Consider the following 15,000-nt stretch of genomic DNA (forward strand, 5'->3'; position numbering starts at 1 on the left):
ACTGTGAGTGACACACACACACACACACACACCTTGAATGTGTATTGTTTGTTTGCTATAGCATACAGTATTGATGATCATTCCTCTAGACCTGTTGTGTTCTATTGATCTCTTTAATCTATCGCTTAAATAATTTATGTCTGAATTTGGTGTGACCATGAACAATACGACACTGTCTCTGTTTCTCTCTTTCTCTTTCTCTCTCTCTCACCTCCATTTTGAGCTGTTAAGTTATTCACACAGGACATTTTGTGCAAGGTTTTTTTTTGTCCTCTCACGGTGCGTTTGGGCTGTGGTGTGTTTGGCTGGCCTGCAGTGTGTTTGGCCATCCTGTGATGTGTTTGGGTGTCCTGCAATGTGTTTTATCAACCTGTGGTGTGTTTGGGTGTCTTGTAGTGCATTTGTGTGTCCTGCGGTGCGTTTGGGGGTCCTGTGCTCTGTTTGGGTGTCCCTCGGTGTGTTTCTGTGTCCTGCAGTGTGTTTTGGTGTCCCTCCATATGGTTGTGTGTCCCGTGGTGTGTTGGTGTTTGTGTGTCCCACAACACATTTGGGGGTCCTGCACTGTGCTTTGGTGTCCTTCGGTGTGTTTGTGTGTCCTGCGTGGTTAGTTTGGCCGTCCTATGGTGTAATGCGGATTGCAGGTCTGCTTTCACCACTGCGAGAATGCTCTGTTGAAGCCACGAGATCCTGCTCTGTCCTTCACTTCTGCCACAGTAATGGTTGACTGAAGAGGAGTGGCGACAGGGTTTTGGCCCGTTTCTCTTAGTGCGCACACACACACAGACTTGCACACACACGAGCATTAAACTGCTCCGGTGAGTTCCAAAGCATGAGTTGTAGCCTTTCATGATTGCATGTGTGAGTCTGTCCTTGGCTCCTCACTGTACAATGAGAAACCACAGAACATCTTCACTTTGTAGTGCCTAAATACCCCATTCATGTATCAGAATGAGAAGTGCTGATACATGTAAATATGGCTTTAGATAGCTTCCATACATTGCCTCAGTAGAAGGCTGCTTCAGTAAGCATATCTCCTCTGCATGCCTGCGTAGGGTTCACCACATCGGGGGTATTCCAAGGAAGCATCAGACACATGTAAGATCACATTTCCAGGGGTTCAACCACATGGGTGGCACATGGTGGCAGCTACCACCCTAGAACAAAGCCCCTCCCACTCCCCAGTTACCGCCCCAATTCAAATCCAAAAAATAAATGACAGAATTTGTCATAATTAGTTATATTTTGGATTAGATGTTTTTTCACAACACGATCAACATAAAACATTTACGCATTATGCGTTTTTCACTGCCATGCGAACAGATTAGACTGCTGTTCACTCCTCTGATTGGCTCAGAATTATACCACAGTTAATTCCATCTTTGCAATATTATTGGCTGAGAAGAGTTCTGTGAGGCACTGGCTGCATTTTTTGAAACCTTGTAGCCTACTCCACCACTTCATCTATTTGTGCATTCTCATGATATGGCACAAAGTTGAGGGTTTTATTTGCATAACTAACACTTGGATGCAGGTGAGTAATATGTTTTTCATTTCCATGATATTTTTCATATATTTTAGTATACATATCCACACAGATCTGTGTAGATGCTAACTGATTAACATCAGTGCCAACCTTTAAGCTATCATTCTTGAAGTGAACACAATGTTCACTGTTCATGTATTGCTCATAATTATTATATTGATAACATAACTAGTTACGTTACTTCAAATATGAAACCAGTGCATTAATGTAATTTATATACACATTCATTTTACAGGCAAAAGTCATATTATCATTACACATCATTATACAAATGCACCTTTGTCCTAACAAATACTTAGTTAGCATCAGCCTTTGTGTGCTCCAGAGTGTGGTCTTGCCACCCTCTTATCACCCCACGTGTAAAATCCTAGACACACACAGCAGGTTTCTGGCATCCTCGTGCTCTAAGCCAAGGACAGTCACTGAGGACTTGAAACTCCAAATCCTTTCATTACGATCGTTTCTTTATTACTCATATGCTAATTCCATCTTCGCCATGTGTGCGCTCACTCCCTAGCATGGCTTGAGCTAACTCTCATCAGCTTTCACTTTGTCCCATGCGGTGTTCCTTTCTGGGCTCCCAGGTGATCCAAGATCCCTGGCATCCTCACCAGAAGAGTCAATTGACAGGTTGACGCTACCTGCCAGAACGCCACTGCCATATTGCCCCGGTGTCCACGTTGCTACCAAGAAACCCTTGTTCTTTGTGATGGAACCTGCCTGTGTTGGCTTGGTGACAGCTGGCATTATGGGAGTGCATGTTGCCATAGCGATGGTGCAGGTGTTGCGGCGTGTTATCACAAGGGCGCTGTGGCATTTTGCCATCACCACAGGCATATAGTCGATCTGGGTGGAGCGTACCCTGGCACAGGACTGCAGCCTGGCAATGAGGGTGCATGCCATGCTAATTGCCTTGTATATATTCATTTTGATAGTCCATATGTGTTCAATGAAACAATTAGCAAGCTTGCTCATGCTTTCTTTGATGCACAACTGCTTGCATCTCTTGTAAGAGATTCAGTAGACGATTCCTGCAGTAAGGCATTAAGAGGAATGGGTGATAATTGATCCTTTCTTACTAGGCAATTTTGTTGCTGTGTTAATACATTTACAAGTAGCACATCTAGAGCGGTTTCAGGCTACAGCATCACAGTTATTATCTGAATCGTCATTTATCTCGCTCTTGACAAGCATGTCTTTGATGTTTCTGTCTCATCTGTAAGAGATTAGTGGAGGGTCCTTAAAAAGGCAAACGGTCTCTGCATCATGCTGGAGGTTTTTGAAATGTTTAAGTATTCTTTTTGTCTTAACAGTAAGTTGTTGGTAGGTCAGTGCCTTTACATGTTACACAGTTTATTGTGTAGATATAATTGGATATAATTGCCATTTTACTCATCAGTCTACACTAAATCACCCAGTATGACAAAGTGAAAATGTATTTTTAGATAATTAAAAAAAGTAAGTACATATCAAATCAAAAACTGAAGTCTCTCATTCACTCTGTGTATGGGTATATTATTTTACACACACACACACACACATATATATATATATATATATATATATATAAAATTTAAAGTACAAATACACTTGGATTTGATTAATATTATAGGAGGGGCATTGGTAGTTTGTAAAATAATTCTAATTAAATAATTAAAAACAACACATTGTACAACCTAAATTACAGATAAATGATATAATCGAGAATTTATACAATAACAAAGTCTGTTTTGTTTTCGTAGCACTTAGGTGACCACCATTTGCCATTAACCATTTGAGTTCGCCTGTGCAAATTTGGACGAATTCGCAGTCATCAGAGTGTGTCCGCCACACGCATCTCAGCTTCCTGCACAAGTTCTGTGACTCAAGATGGTTTGGCTGTCAGGCTTTCTGCATGATGTGATGAGAAAGTGTGTGTGTGTGTGTGTGTGTGAATCGCCTGCTTAGATGCCGAATTTGAACCTGAAAGCAAAGATGCGTAGCTCTCTCCTTGGCCAAGGTTGAGCAGCCATCGGGAGGTTGTGGTTCATGTAGTGCCTGTGTGTGTGTGTGTGTGCATGCAAGCTCACACTGGCTTCAGCAGGGCGTGCTTATGATGTACATTTTCGCAGGGAGCGGAAGTGACACCCATTTCAGAGACTCAATGTGTGTGGCAGGTGTTGAAGCTCAGCATCCGGACGCTCTTCATTAAAAAAAAGGCAGCGAACTGCATTGGGCTTGAGTCATATGTGCGCACGCAGACACACACACACACACACACACACACACACACAGACTTTGAGCAGGTTTGAGGTGCACTGTCAATGCCCTGTCACTGGTTAAGGCTAATGAGAAGAATGATACCTAAAAATACTGCATATTGTATCTGAATGAGAGAGAGAGAGAGAGAGAGAGAGAGAGAGAGAGTCAGAAAAGAAAAGAGATGAGTTGAGAGACAGAGCGAGAGAGACAGACAGAGATGTTGACAGAGAGGAAGAACAGACTGTAAGTGAACAAGGCATGGATTGTTGTGGAAGCTTGAGCTCTGGAACAAAGCTGGAAACAGAACAGGAGAGAGGGAAGTGGCGAGATTCCGCATTTCTGCCCTCCCTGCTCTTGTTGCCATGGTGATCTCTGCGTTAAGCCTGCTGTGCTCTTCCTGAAGTGGGGTGTGTGTGTGTGTGTGGGGTGGGGGTGTGGGGGGGGTAGCTGCTGAAATTAGGAAAGCTAGGAAGATAGACTTAACAGCACCAGAAAAATCCCAAGCCTCCTCTCTCTCTCTCTCTCTCTCTCTCTCTCTCTCTCTCTCTCTCTCTCTCTCATATACATATGTACATATACATACACAAGCGTTCCCTCACCATGCCCTGACCTTGTGAACCAGGAGTTTGTGGTGGTTGTAGGGTAATTTGCCCGCAAACGAGAGTCTTTATTGAAACACAGGCATACATGCAAACCTGTGCATGCACTGCTCATGAAGCAGACATAGAAGCACACATACGCACAGTGTCTGGTGATTTTAAGCAGACCATTCACAGAGTTCCGTGAATTTCTGGAAATAATTTTAGAAGCATTGAGATCTGTATGTGTTACTGAACACAGTTACACTGCAGCAGACATTTGGGTCTAGAAAGCTGACCATTAGGGTTGGTGTGCTTGTGGTGGGATGTCTTTAGCTGATCAGCTGAGAATGTATTAAGTATTTATTTGATTTATTTGTTGAAGTGTTTGGACGGCACTGATCAGATAATGACCTTAGTTAATTCAAAGGTCAGAGACCATGAAGCTATAACGCAACCTAGGCATTTACAGGCTCCCAGTAAAAGCTTACTTCAAAAGAACATTGATTGCCCCCTCCCCCCAGTTTTGCTGTTTGCTACATTTTTATTGTGGCATTAGCGATTTTCATTGTGTGTGTGTGTGTGTGTGTGTGTGTGTGTGTGTGTGTGTGTGTGTGTGTGTGTGTGTGTGTGTGTGTGTTTAATGGAGGTATGTAGGTGTATCAGTGCCGTCCGATAGAATAGGCTGCTCTGAGAGTGATGAATGCGCCTTGTCAGCATAGCTTTCATGCACACACACACACGCACAAGCACGTACGCAACCGGAAAGATTGAAGCACGCATTCAACTCACCAGAAAAAAAGGACCCATTTGCTCTCTGAGAGAGAGAGAGAGAGAGAGAGCAAGAGAGAGAGAGAGACACCCAGGGAATGATCAGGACGGGGAGTAAAAGATCTTAAACCACAGTCTAATTGGAGTCCTGTGCTTCTATGTCTGATGGGTAGAGCAATAAGAGCTAGCACTTGGCTTGTGTGTTTATTACACTCATCTAGCCAACGACGCTATCTGTGTCTTAACTTGGAAAGGTTAGGGTAATGTGCTATGTACAGGAACATATCCCAACATGGTCATATGAGCTATAAACACTAGGATGTGGTGTCACAGAGGGAGCTTATCTTGCGTTCCTGTTTCTCTGCCTCGTCATTACTGCGAGCAGGCCGAAAAAAGGTGATGTCCTGTGCTGTCTGTAAATAGCCGGACTAGTGTGCTTGGAGCACACAGCCGAGCCCGGATCAATAGGGGTGAGTGCAGTCGGAGTGCACCAGAGAGTGGCTCACGCAGGAAGGATCTCTGCCTGCTGTCCGACTGCATCTCGGTCACTACATCTGTAAGAGGAAGTCCGGGGGAAGGGGGACTTCTTTGGTGGAAATCACTAGCTTAACCCCCCACCGATCTGACACACTGCCCATCAGAATCACGCCTGCTGACTGACAGGAAAACATCACGTTATGCAATTAGAGATTGAGAGAGGGGAAAGAGACTGATTACAGGTTGAATATCCTGCTCTGTGTCTTTGGAATGATACTGTGCTTGGTATTGTGTGAGCTGTAATTGGGGGTTTCTGTGGAGCTCATTGTGATCATAAGATCAGGTTGGGTTTTCTTTATGTCCTCAGTTGATCACGCCCGTATGGGAATTCTTGAAGCACATTGTACATGTGAGGATAGAGACACTCATACCCCGTTTTACATTACACACTCAACGATTTTTATGCCATGGTTTTGAGATCAGCAATTCTGTATAATTGATCTGTTCTTAAAGGTGTTCTTATAGCGTTCTTATGCTCTCTTACTCAGTCTGTCCCCAACAGCTCTGGAGATTGTATTCACCCACAGGCTCTGGTTGGTGTTCTCACTGTCTCCTATGCGCCAGTCAAATACACATGCGTGCATGGATGCACGCACACACGGAGTGTGAAGTGAAGACTTTGTGTCCTTTCCCAACTGTTATTTCTTCTTCTTCACCAATTTTAAATCACAGAGGTCTCTTTACTAAACACCATCTCCTCTCTCTCTCTCCCCCCTGGTGCATCCTGTAGTTCCTCCAAGGCCCACCCTGGTCCTGTCGTCCACATAAGTGATAACCCAATGGATGAAGGCAAGGTATGTGGTACTCAGTTCTAAACATTCAGAGAGGAAACTTCACACTTACGGCATTCAGCTGACGCTTTTATCCAAAGCAGCTTAGAATTATGGCTGAGTACAAATTGAGCAATTGAGGGTCAAGGGCTTTGCTCAGGGGCCCAACAGTGGAGTGGTGGGGCTTGAACCAGCAACCTTCCAATTACAAGTCAAGTACACTGAGCTACCACTGTGACTGAGATGCTCCTTCGAAGTTCTCAGAGCTTTGCCTGGCTCTATAAAACAAAACGATCCTCACTATACCATATAAAGCCCTCTGAAAATCCTTTTAAATCCTCACCAAATTCTTACAGCCCACTACAAATACTTGCAATAGTCATTAAGCATAAGCTTCATATATTCATGAAGTGAATAGGTATGACTTCTAAAACTAGGTAATTGTGTGTGTGTGTGTGTGTGTGTGTGTGTGTATATAATTTTTTTTTTGTCTTGTCACAACTAGAGATAGATGAGACCACACAAATGCTATAGCAAGGGGGAGCCAGGGCAACAGGTTAGAGGGGAGATATCTTTATCACCACCACCACACCCTGAAATTAGGAACCAAGATTAACACCAGAGCTGCTAACGTGAGATTGAACATCATGGCTAATCTGGGCAACAGTCGTAGCAGATTACCGAGACCAAGCAAAGTACCTGAAAGGCTGCTGGAAGGTGCCAAAGCAGCACTCCCATCATTGAGACCAACCAGAGGATATACGTCACAACAACAGTGATTCTTGAGATCCTTGGCTACTAGACCCGAGAAGCACAACAAGCTGTCGGTACCTGTGGAAGACAACCCAAGAGGCCAACTTCAAACCAACAGCATGGGTCACTAAGGAGATCACCCACTCAGTGAGATGACATGAGTGCCTACATGGATGACAATCCATCTCACCATATCGGAATTAGAAGTCAGCTGAATGGGAAGAACAAGATCTGGGCTATCAGCACCTATGTTCTACTAGTTCACCAGGAGAGGACTAGTGAGCCAGAAGGAAAGCCTGAAGGAAAAAGGAAAAAGACCATCCAGGGGTATTTTCCTACCAATGGCTGGAAAAAGCCAGACTGAAGCACAGAGGCAAAAATTATGGCAGGATCAAGCACAAAGCCAGAGAAGACCCAAGATACAGGCTGTGCAAGGGACCTTCAGAAAGTCACGAACAACAAGACTAAGACCCAGCGGGACTGCCAGATCCAGACAGATAGGCAAGTAGAGGCAAGCCAACCAGACACTGTGACAGTGGACAAGATGCAGCAAACAGCAACGGCAACAGATGGGACAGTGAGTCCCCAGTGATGGAAACCATCAAAGGGAAGTGATATGAAAAGTCTGAAAATGACCAGAGACTGAAAGAAGAAACGGAGAGAATGTGGAAGGTTAACACCAAGGTAGACCCTGTAGTGATAGGCGCACTTGGGGCCGTGACCCCCAAATTGGAAGAGTGGCCCTTACAGATCCCAGGAATGACAACAACAGTCCAGAAGAGTACAGTTCTAAGAACAGCAAAAATACTGCACCACACCCTCAAACTCCCAGACCTCCACATAAAAAGTTTAATAGTGTATATTATCACACCGGCGCTCACATCTAGTCTATGGGAAGCTGGAGAATGTGTGCTGCAGTAGAGATGCTCTTTCTCAAGATGCTCTTGGCTTTTTATCAAAAGCCATGCCCCATGCCCCACTCAGCTCCGAGCAGCCTGTCAGTGCAAGCCAGACCCGCTGGTCCCTTTTCTACGTTAACCTTTCATGGCCACGCCCCTGACTCCAGCCCCATCCCGCAGACAGGCCACCGATGCCCCAACGGGCAGCAAGCTCATAGAGGGAGATAGAGTTGGGCTGATTTCAGTTGCTGTTATATTTATCTGCTGAAAGTTGCTAAGTGAGTATCTACTATAAGTGTGCGTATATAAATATATTGTGTGTATGTCACAATACCACCTCATACGGAAATCTCATTATTTCTTCCTCTTTTATTTTTTGTATTCAGTCTCCAGCGGTTTGGTTTCCTGGAGATGCTCTAAGCCTTAAACCTCTTTCAGCCCAGCTGCTGTGCGATCTGTAATTTGGCATTTGCGTGCAGGTCAAAATCCAACTGAGTGACTCCTTCGGTTTGCCTCTCTCTCCCCCTCTTCCTCCTTCTCCTAGCTCATAATAGGATTTGAGTCTGGCATCGTGGTACTGTGGGATTTGAAATCGAAGAAGGCAGACTACCGCTACACATACGACGAGGTAGGCCTGGCCTCTGCCTCTTCACCCACCCGTGCTCTCTGACACGGCCTCTCCTGGCTAGCCTCTACCCCTCTACTCCCACAGAGTCTCCCGCCCTCCCGCCTGGCCTCTCCTGGGCCTATGATAGTGGTGTTGCGGATATGAGAAAAGCAGCGATCAAATATTCATGAAGGGGTTCGATATAAATAGGTGAAGGAAGCTGTGGCAGGCGAGCCGCGTTCGCCTTCGGGGGAGCAGGTCGTCACTAGAGGAGCGTCTGTTATCCGAGATCGCACGGTGGTTTCTGGCGAGGTTATGCATGTCTGCGAACTCACGCAGACATGCTTCCTATAGGTAGCAGGATGTTACATCAGCCCCATGGTGGTATTTGCCAACATGAGTCCGGCAAAGGGGGGGTGTGGGGTCAAAGCTCTGCTCCTGTTCCAGCAGACTGGATGCACATAAGTTGTTACCGGCGCACACGCACATACACGCACACACCCACTAACAAACACCACATAGAGGATCACACCAATTCCACCCCCTCTTTCTCTTCTTCTACATGCTCTGTTTATCCTTCCTCTTTCTCCTCCACCTGATTCTCTCTTCCTCCTCCAAAATCTCTCCCTGGCGCATACTCTCTGGGTGTTGTGTCAATCTCTGTGTGTGCGTGTGTGTGTGTGTGTGTGTGTGTGTGTGTGTGTGTGTGTGTGTGTGTGTGTGTGTGTGTACGCCTGTGCACACGTGTTAATTTCTCTGGAGAGAGCTTCCTGGTGCCTTGATGAATGGCCTGGTCTCTGTAGACATCTGATGTATCCCTCCGCTCACTTTAGCCCGACTGATTAATGCGGCCGCGAGATGAATGTCCCGCAGTGGGCACTCTGCGCCCAAACTCCAGGGCGGCGAGGTGTAACATCAGATCTGCTGGGAGTGCCAGACACACTACACCTCTGTCACTGCCCCTTGTTCTCCTACTTATTCACCAAAGTGGGCACACACACATTGTTCCATTTCCAAGACAACCGCTTGTGCATCCAGCTGCCTGGAGTTGCACGGCCTTTTTAAAAAAATTTTTTTTAGCATTATTGCTGTCGCCGTTGCTGTCGTCATTCTGAAGAAGCAGTTAATATAGGGCAGGTTGTGGTCTGAGTCTTTAGGTCTGAATCTTTCCCTGATAAAGTCTCTCTCTCGCATCTGTGAGGTGTGGGCTGGGCTTGCCTTGGCAAAATCAGGGTGGAAGCATGATGGATTGGGCAGGTAGAATGACGTGCATGCGCATGTATGTGTGTGTGGCGATAAATATCAGGCAAGTGTGCGTTGCTCTAATCATTTAATGGCCCTGATGGAGGGGCCCAGTCACCCAATCAAAGCCTCCTCTCAGCCTTATTCATCCGTGTGTTACTCCTCCGACCGATCCACCCTGTCCTCTGGTGATTAGCAGAGCTTCTAGCAAGTGCTGCGTAAAAAATAAATGAATTCCAATTCTGTTTCAGTCACTGAAATAAGTCAGTCCTTTTCAGATGATGGCTAAAAATTTAAGCCGTGAATGTGTGGTTATTTTAGTTACTTGAGTCTTGTGAATTGGATGATTTGGGCTTGGATGGTCTGAGGTCCGCATATGCACTATTCTATTTAACAAATTATCCGTTTCACTAAGTTGCCCATGTTGTTTTATGGTCCTGGTCTTAGTTATGTTTAGGAGACAACCTCACTATCAAGCATTTATCCCCATAAACATTGAATGCTAAGTAATATCCATTATATGCCTATTAAACAGGAGCAGGCATTCTCCCTACTGAATGAAAAAGACATGATTAAGAATGAGGTGCAGTGTGCGTTTGTTCACGTGTGTGTGTGTGTGTGTGTGTGTGTGTGTGTGTGTGTGTGTGTGTGTGTGTGTGTGTGTGTGTGTGTGTGTATGTATGTACACGTGTGACCGTTATGTAACTGGTGACTGCTATGTTCAGTATAGCATGTCACTGACTCCTATGCACAACTCACTTTACATATTCCCAGTACTGTGTGCTGGACTAAATAATTGCACTGTCTACTCATTTTGTATTTGTCCTGTCCTGTATTTATTATTGTTTATTTAATGTTTATTTAATGACATTTTGCACTACATTGGATTGTTTGCACTTGTGTAGCATGTTGTCTGTTGCACTGTTGTTTTTGTGTTGCACCGTGGTCCTGGAGGAACACTGTCTCGTTTTTGTTGTGTACTTGTATATAGCTGAAATGACAATAAAGCCTCTTTGAACTTTGAACTTTATGCATACAGCTGTGGGTCAGTGTAAATGAAAGGAATGGTGTGAGAATGATTCTCAGGGAAAGACCACTGTAGACCACTGCTGCCTGTGACGTCTCACTCTCTGCTGTAGACCACTGAGTGCCCAAAACAACAACAGTTTTAATTGGGCATGAGTGGGGAGATTCACACTCATGTGTCTGTGTTTGTGTGTCTGTCTGTGTGTGTGTGTGTGTGTCTGTGTGTGTGTGACATGACTGCTGGCTAGTCCCCTCTGTATGTCTTCATTTGGTCTAGTGGACCTTTTGTTAGAGAGAGAGAAATAAAAAAGAAGGCCTCTCTCTCATACAGGAATCTTCTAAGGAGACCCAGAACACTCCATACAACCCATTGGCTGCACTGAAATCTTTCAATTTCTCACTTCCCATAAACACACACACACACACACACACACACACACACACAGACAGACAGACAGACAGACAGACAGACAGACACACACACACACAGACAGACACACAGACAGACAGACAGACAGACAGACAGACAGACAGACAGACAGACAGACAGACAGACAGACACACACACACACAGACAGACAGACAGACATACACACACACACACACACAGATAGACACATGTGCACAAACGTGCACAAATGTACACAGAACACTAATCACTGTCAGTGTGTGGATTCTGTCACATGAGACATTTCTGCATATCACTACAAGGAAAACTACGGGTTTTCAAATCTTTTGCAAGAGATGTGGCTTCAGTGTAGCCAAAAATGTCCAGCTTTCCTTAGATACACACACCATTCCTGTAAGATCTCATATCCCAACAATTTCTAAGACATCTTGTCCTAAGGAATATAATGACTTTCATCTATTAGCCATTCTGTCATTCGTGATGATGTTTTATGAACGGATTCTAATTCAGCACCTTAATGCAATAGACAGTAAAGTTGATCCGTGCATGTTTGTTTACAAACATGCAAGCTGCAGATGTCACACTGGTCCAGATTGTCTTAAAACACCATACGGGCCTCTTTTCGGACTTTTCATCAGCATTTACTACTATTCAGTTGGATATTTTACTGACAACATCATCTTAGTTAGATACAAGCACCCATCCGTTTCTTTGGTGTTTTTCTCACTAAAATGCAGCAGGTAAAGTGAACAAACCCATTATTTTTTTTTGCCATTACAAATGTTCCAGATCCACAAGGGATGATGTGTTAGTTCTCCACTTTTATTCACTGTTTACTAATGGCTGTAAAGTAATCCAATAATCTCAGCAATCCCGTAATCTCAGTAATCCAATAATTGTATTTTATTTTAATTTTATTTTAATTTTTAAAAGCCTGATGTCTGTACCTGACGACTCTGTTAGCATGTTTAACTGATAGGGATGATATGAACTCATTTCAACAGAGTGTTACTAGGTTAGTAGACCAGCATGACCAAATTGCACTTATTAATAACACAGAGAAGACCAAAGGTTATTTTTAGACTCTCCCTAGACTTATATTCTATTCCCTGTAACAGTTCACAATGTGTAAATTAAGACGGTTGTGCCCTATAAATACCTTGGGGGTCATATGTAAACAACGCTATCATGGAAGGTTAACATTGATTTTATTTGTAGTAAGGTATAGCAATGTATCCACTTTTTTCGTTCTTTTGAGATTAATAACCCGATTCTGTTGCAGTTTTACACTTCCATAACACAGGGAGTTATAGAATACTGTGCTATAACAAGGACAAGACTAAAGAGTTTTAAGAATACCTTTATACTGCAATCAGTTCTGTGACTAAATTAAATTAGTATTTTAGGTTAGACTCATGAACACGTAGTAAAATCTCTAAGATGTAATATGTAACACCAGGAAAAGTGTGTTCTGGGTGCGCCTGAGTTCTTTTGTAATTATGTGTAAAGGTGGTCTGTGGCATGCTTTTAAGAGCACTTTTGTAATTATGTGTAAAGGTGTAGAGTGTACAAGTTTGTGTGAGGAGCTGTTGCGGGTTGCAGAACAAATTTCAGAGGAATCTGACAATACAGATCATGTTGTATCATATTGTATCAGAGTGTGTCATAAATCACTGCAGATGGTCATTTTACATTTACAATGACATTTTCAGCATTTAGCAGACACTCTCATCCAGGGTGACTTACAAAACACTTTAGCATCTACTCATAGAAGGCGTTCTAGCCAGTATAGTAGGTAAAAGCTAATGGACTAGAATACTGCTAAATGCAGGTATCATTGCTGATACCTAGAAGAAATGCAAAATAAACACAAGTACTATATCAAACAACAATAAGTGCAATACCAAACAATAAGTGCTAGAATGTCCAGTAAATCAACATTAGTACTAAACTTTTATAGATGCAAGGTTAGTGGTCATTTAAATACTCCACAAATAGATGCATCTTCGGTATATGTTTGTCAGCAAGGGACTCTTAGAAGTTCATTCTACCAGGAGGTGGAAGTTCATTCTATCGTCTATGAGACAGGACAGAGAATAATCTTGATGCTTGTCTTCCACAAGACTTGTAGCTTGGGCCTTCATGCCGAACCATACTTTAGGTTCGACGTACTCGAGGTACGGCTCGGGCTTTGACTGTTGCCATCCTATAGGAAGAGATTGATCTGTTTTTGGATTTATAGGTGAGCATTGGTGTTTTAAATCTGATGCAGAGAGCTACTGGAAGCCAGTGAAGGGAACTTGGACCAATCATGCTGCTGCATTCTGGATCAGTTGTAGATCAGTTGGTCATATTCCAAAGCTTCTCCCTGGAACCCCACCCAGCCCCACCCCAAAAACTGTTTGCACACCTCTCATACTCAAGTGTTTTGTTCTTTCCCTATATCTCTATCCTCTGACTATGTCTCTTTCTGGCTGAGTGTCACAGTGATAATCGCACCTACTGGCGTGGAAGCCAGCATGCACAAGTGTGTGGGTGCATGTGCAGGTGTGTGCTCTCCTGATCCCAGAAGCCTTCCCACCACATATCAAGTATCATGCACACAGTGCCGTTCATCCTAATCAGATTTGCGGGGTGTGACAAAAGCCAGCACGTGGCAGTGCCGGGCGGGGGGCGTGTTTGCGCCTGACTGCTGATTGGTTGATATGAGTCAATAAGGTGGAGATAAGATGGTCTTCTCTCTCTTCTGACAGCCTCATAAGGACACTGCTGCTGTTTTATTGATTAGTCTGGACCGCCAGAGGGGAGTGAAAGCATGGGAATACAGAGGGAGAAGGCGGGATTACAGAGGGCACTTAATTGGAAAATAACGAGAACTCCATTTCCCCTGCCTCTCTCTCCTATGTCTGGTGTTTCTGTCTCTCTCTCTCTCTCTCTCTCTCTCTCTCTCTCTCTCTCTCTCTCTCTCTCTCTCTCTCGCCTCTACCTCCAGAGGGGAGGAACAGTTGGGAGGGTTTGCATTACTATCGAGCTTTCGATTAGAGTAGATTAAACAGTGATCTTCGATTCCCTCCTGAGGTCCAACGCTTCGCCCGCAAAACCATCCGAATTGACCCCATCGCATCTGCAGCCGCCAGACATGACACAGCCACTCGACATAGCACTCGGTACCCCCCCCCCCCCCCCCCCCCCACTGTACTATCACTATGCAAGGGCAGCATGTTTTCAGCTGTTCCAGATAAACGACTAAGTTCTATGACCCAGGCGAAAGGTCTGTGACTGTCCATATACTGGACAAACACAGACACAGCATGGGCTTTATTAGAGATAAATAAAGACACTGGAAGATACTGTGAAATAAAGTACTCAGTGTTAGGAGAGTTGGGACCTGAGGGTTGTGCAGGGTACACACTGCTCATTGTCTGCGTAGGACAGGTCAGAAACACCTGCTCCTGGGTATAAGCTGTGTTTGAAACAGTAGTAGTGATGGATAACGTCTGTCGGAGGCATGCTGTATGTGGCTAATGGCAATAATGGATCTTTTTTCTCACCTATTTCATTCTCTCTCTCTCTCTCTCTCTCTCTCTCTCTCTCTCTCTCTCTCTCTCTCTCTCTCTCTCTCTC

The 15,000-nt window shown here is 44.4% G+C and overlaps 1 protein-coding gene across 5 annotated transcripts in view; it reads left to right on the forward strand.

The window, feature by feature from the left end:
• stxbp5a (syntaxin binding protein 5a (tomosyn)) overlaps positions 1 to 15,000 on the forward strand; it is a 75,734-nt gene that overhangs the window by 34,187 nt on the left and 26,547 nt on the right. For all 5 annotated transcript variants that reach the window (XM_035529109.1, XM_027015519.2, XM_035529110.1 and 2 more), the window contains exons 6-8: positions 1 to 3; positions 6,401 to 6,464; positions 8,637 to 8,720. The exon at positions 1 to 3 is cut by the window's left edge and continues 132 nt beyond it. In XM_035529109.1, coding sequence (XP_035385002.1) covers positions 1 to 3; positions 6,401 to 6,464; positions 8,637 to 8,720 — 151 coding nt within the window. The remainder of the gene's footprint in view (positions 4 to 6,400; positions 6,465 to 8,636; positions 8,721 to 15,000) is intronic.

The sequence above is a fragment of the Electrophorus electricus genome, chromosome 8 (genome assembly GCF_013358815.1).
Source record: "Electrophorus electricus isolate fEleEle1 chromosome 8, fEleEle1.pri, whole genome shotgun sequence".
NCBI classification, from domain to species: domain Eukaryota; kingdom Metazoa; phylum Chordata; class Actinopteri; order Gymnotiformes; family Gymnotidae; genus Electrophorus; species Electrophorus electricus.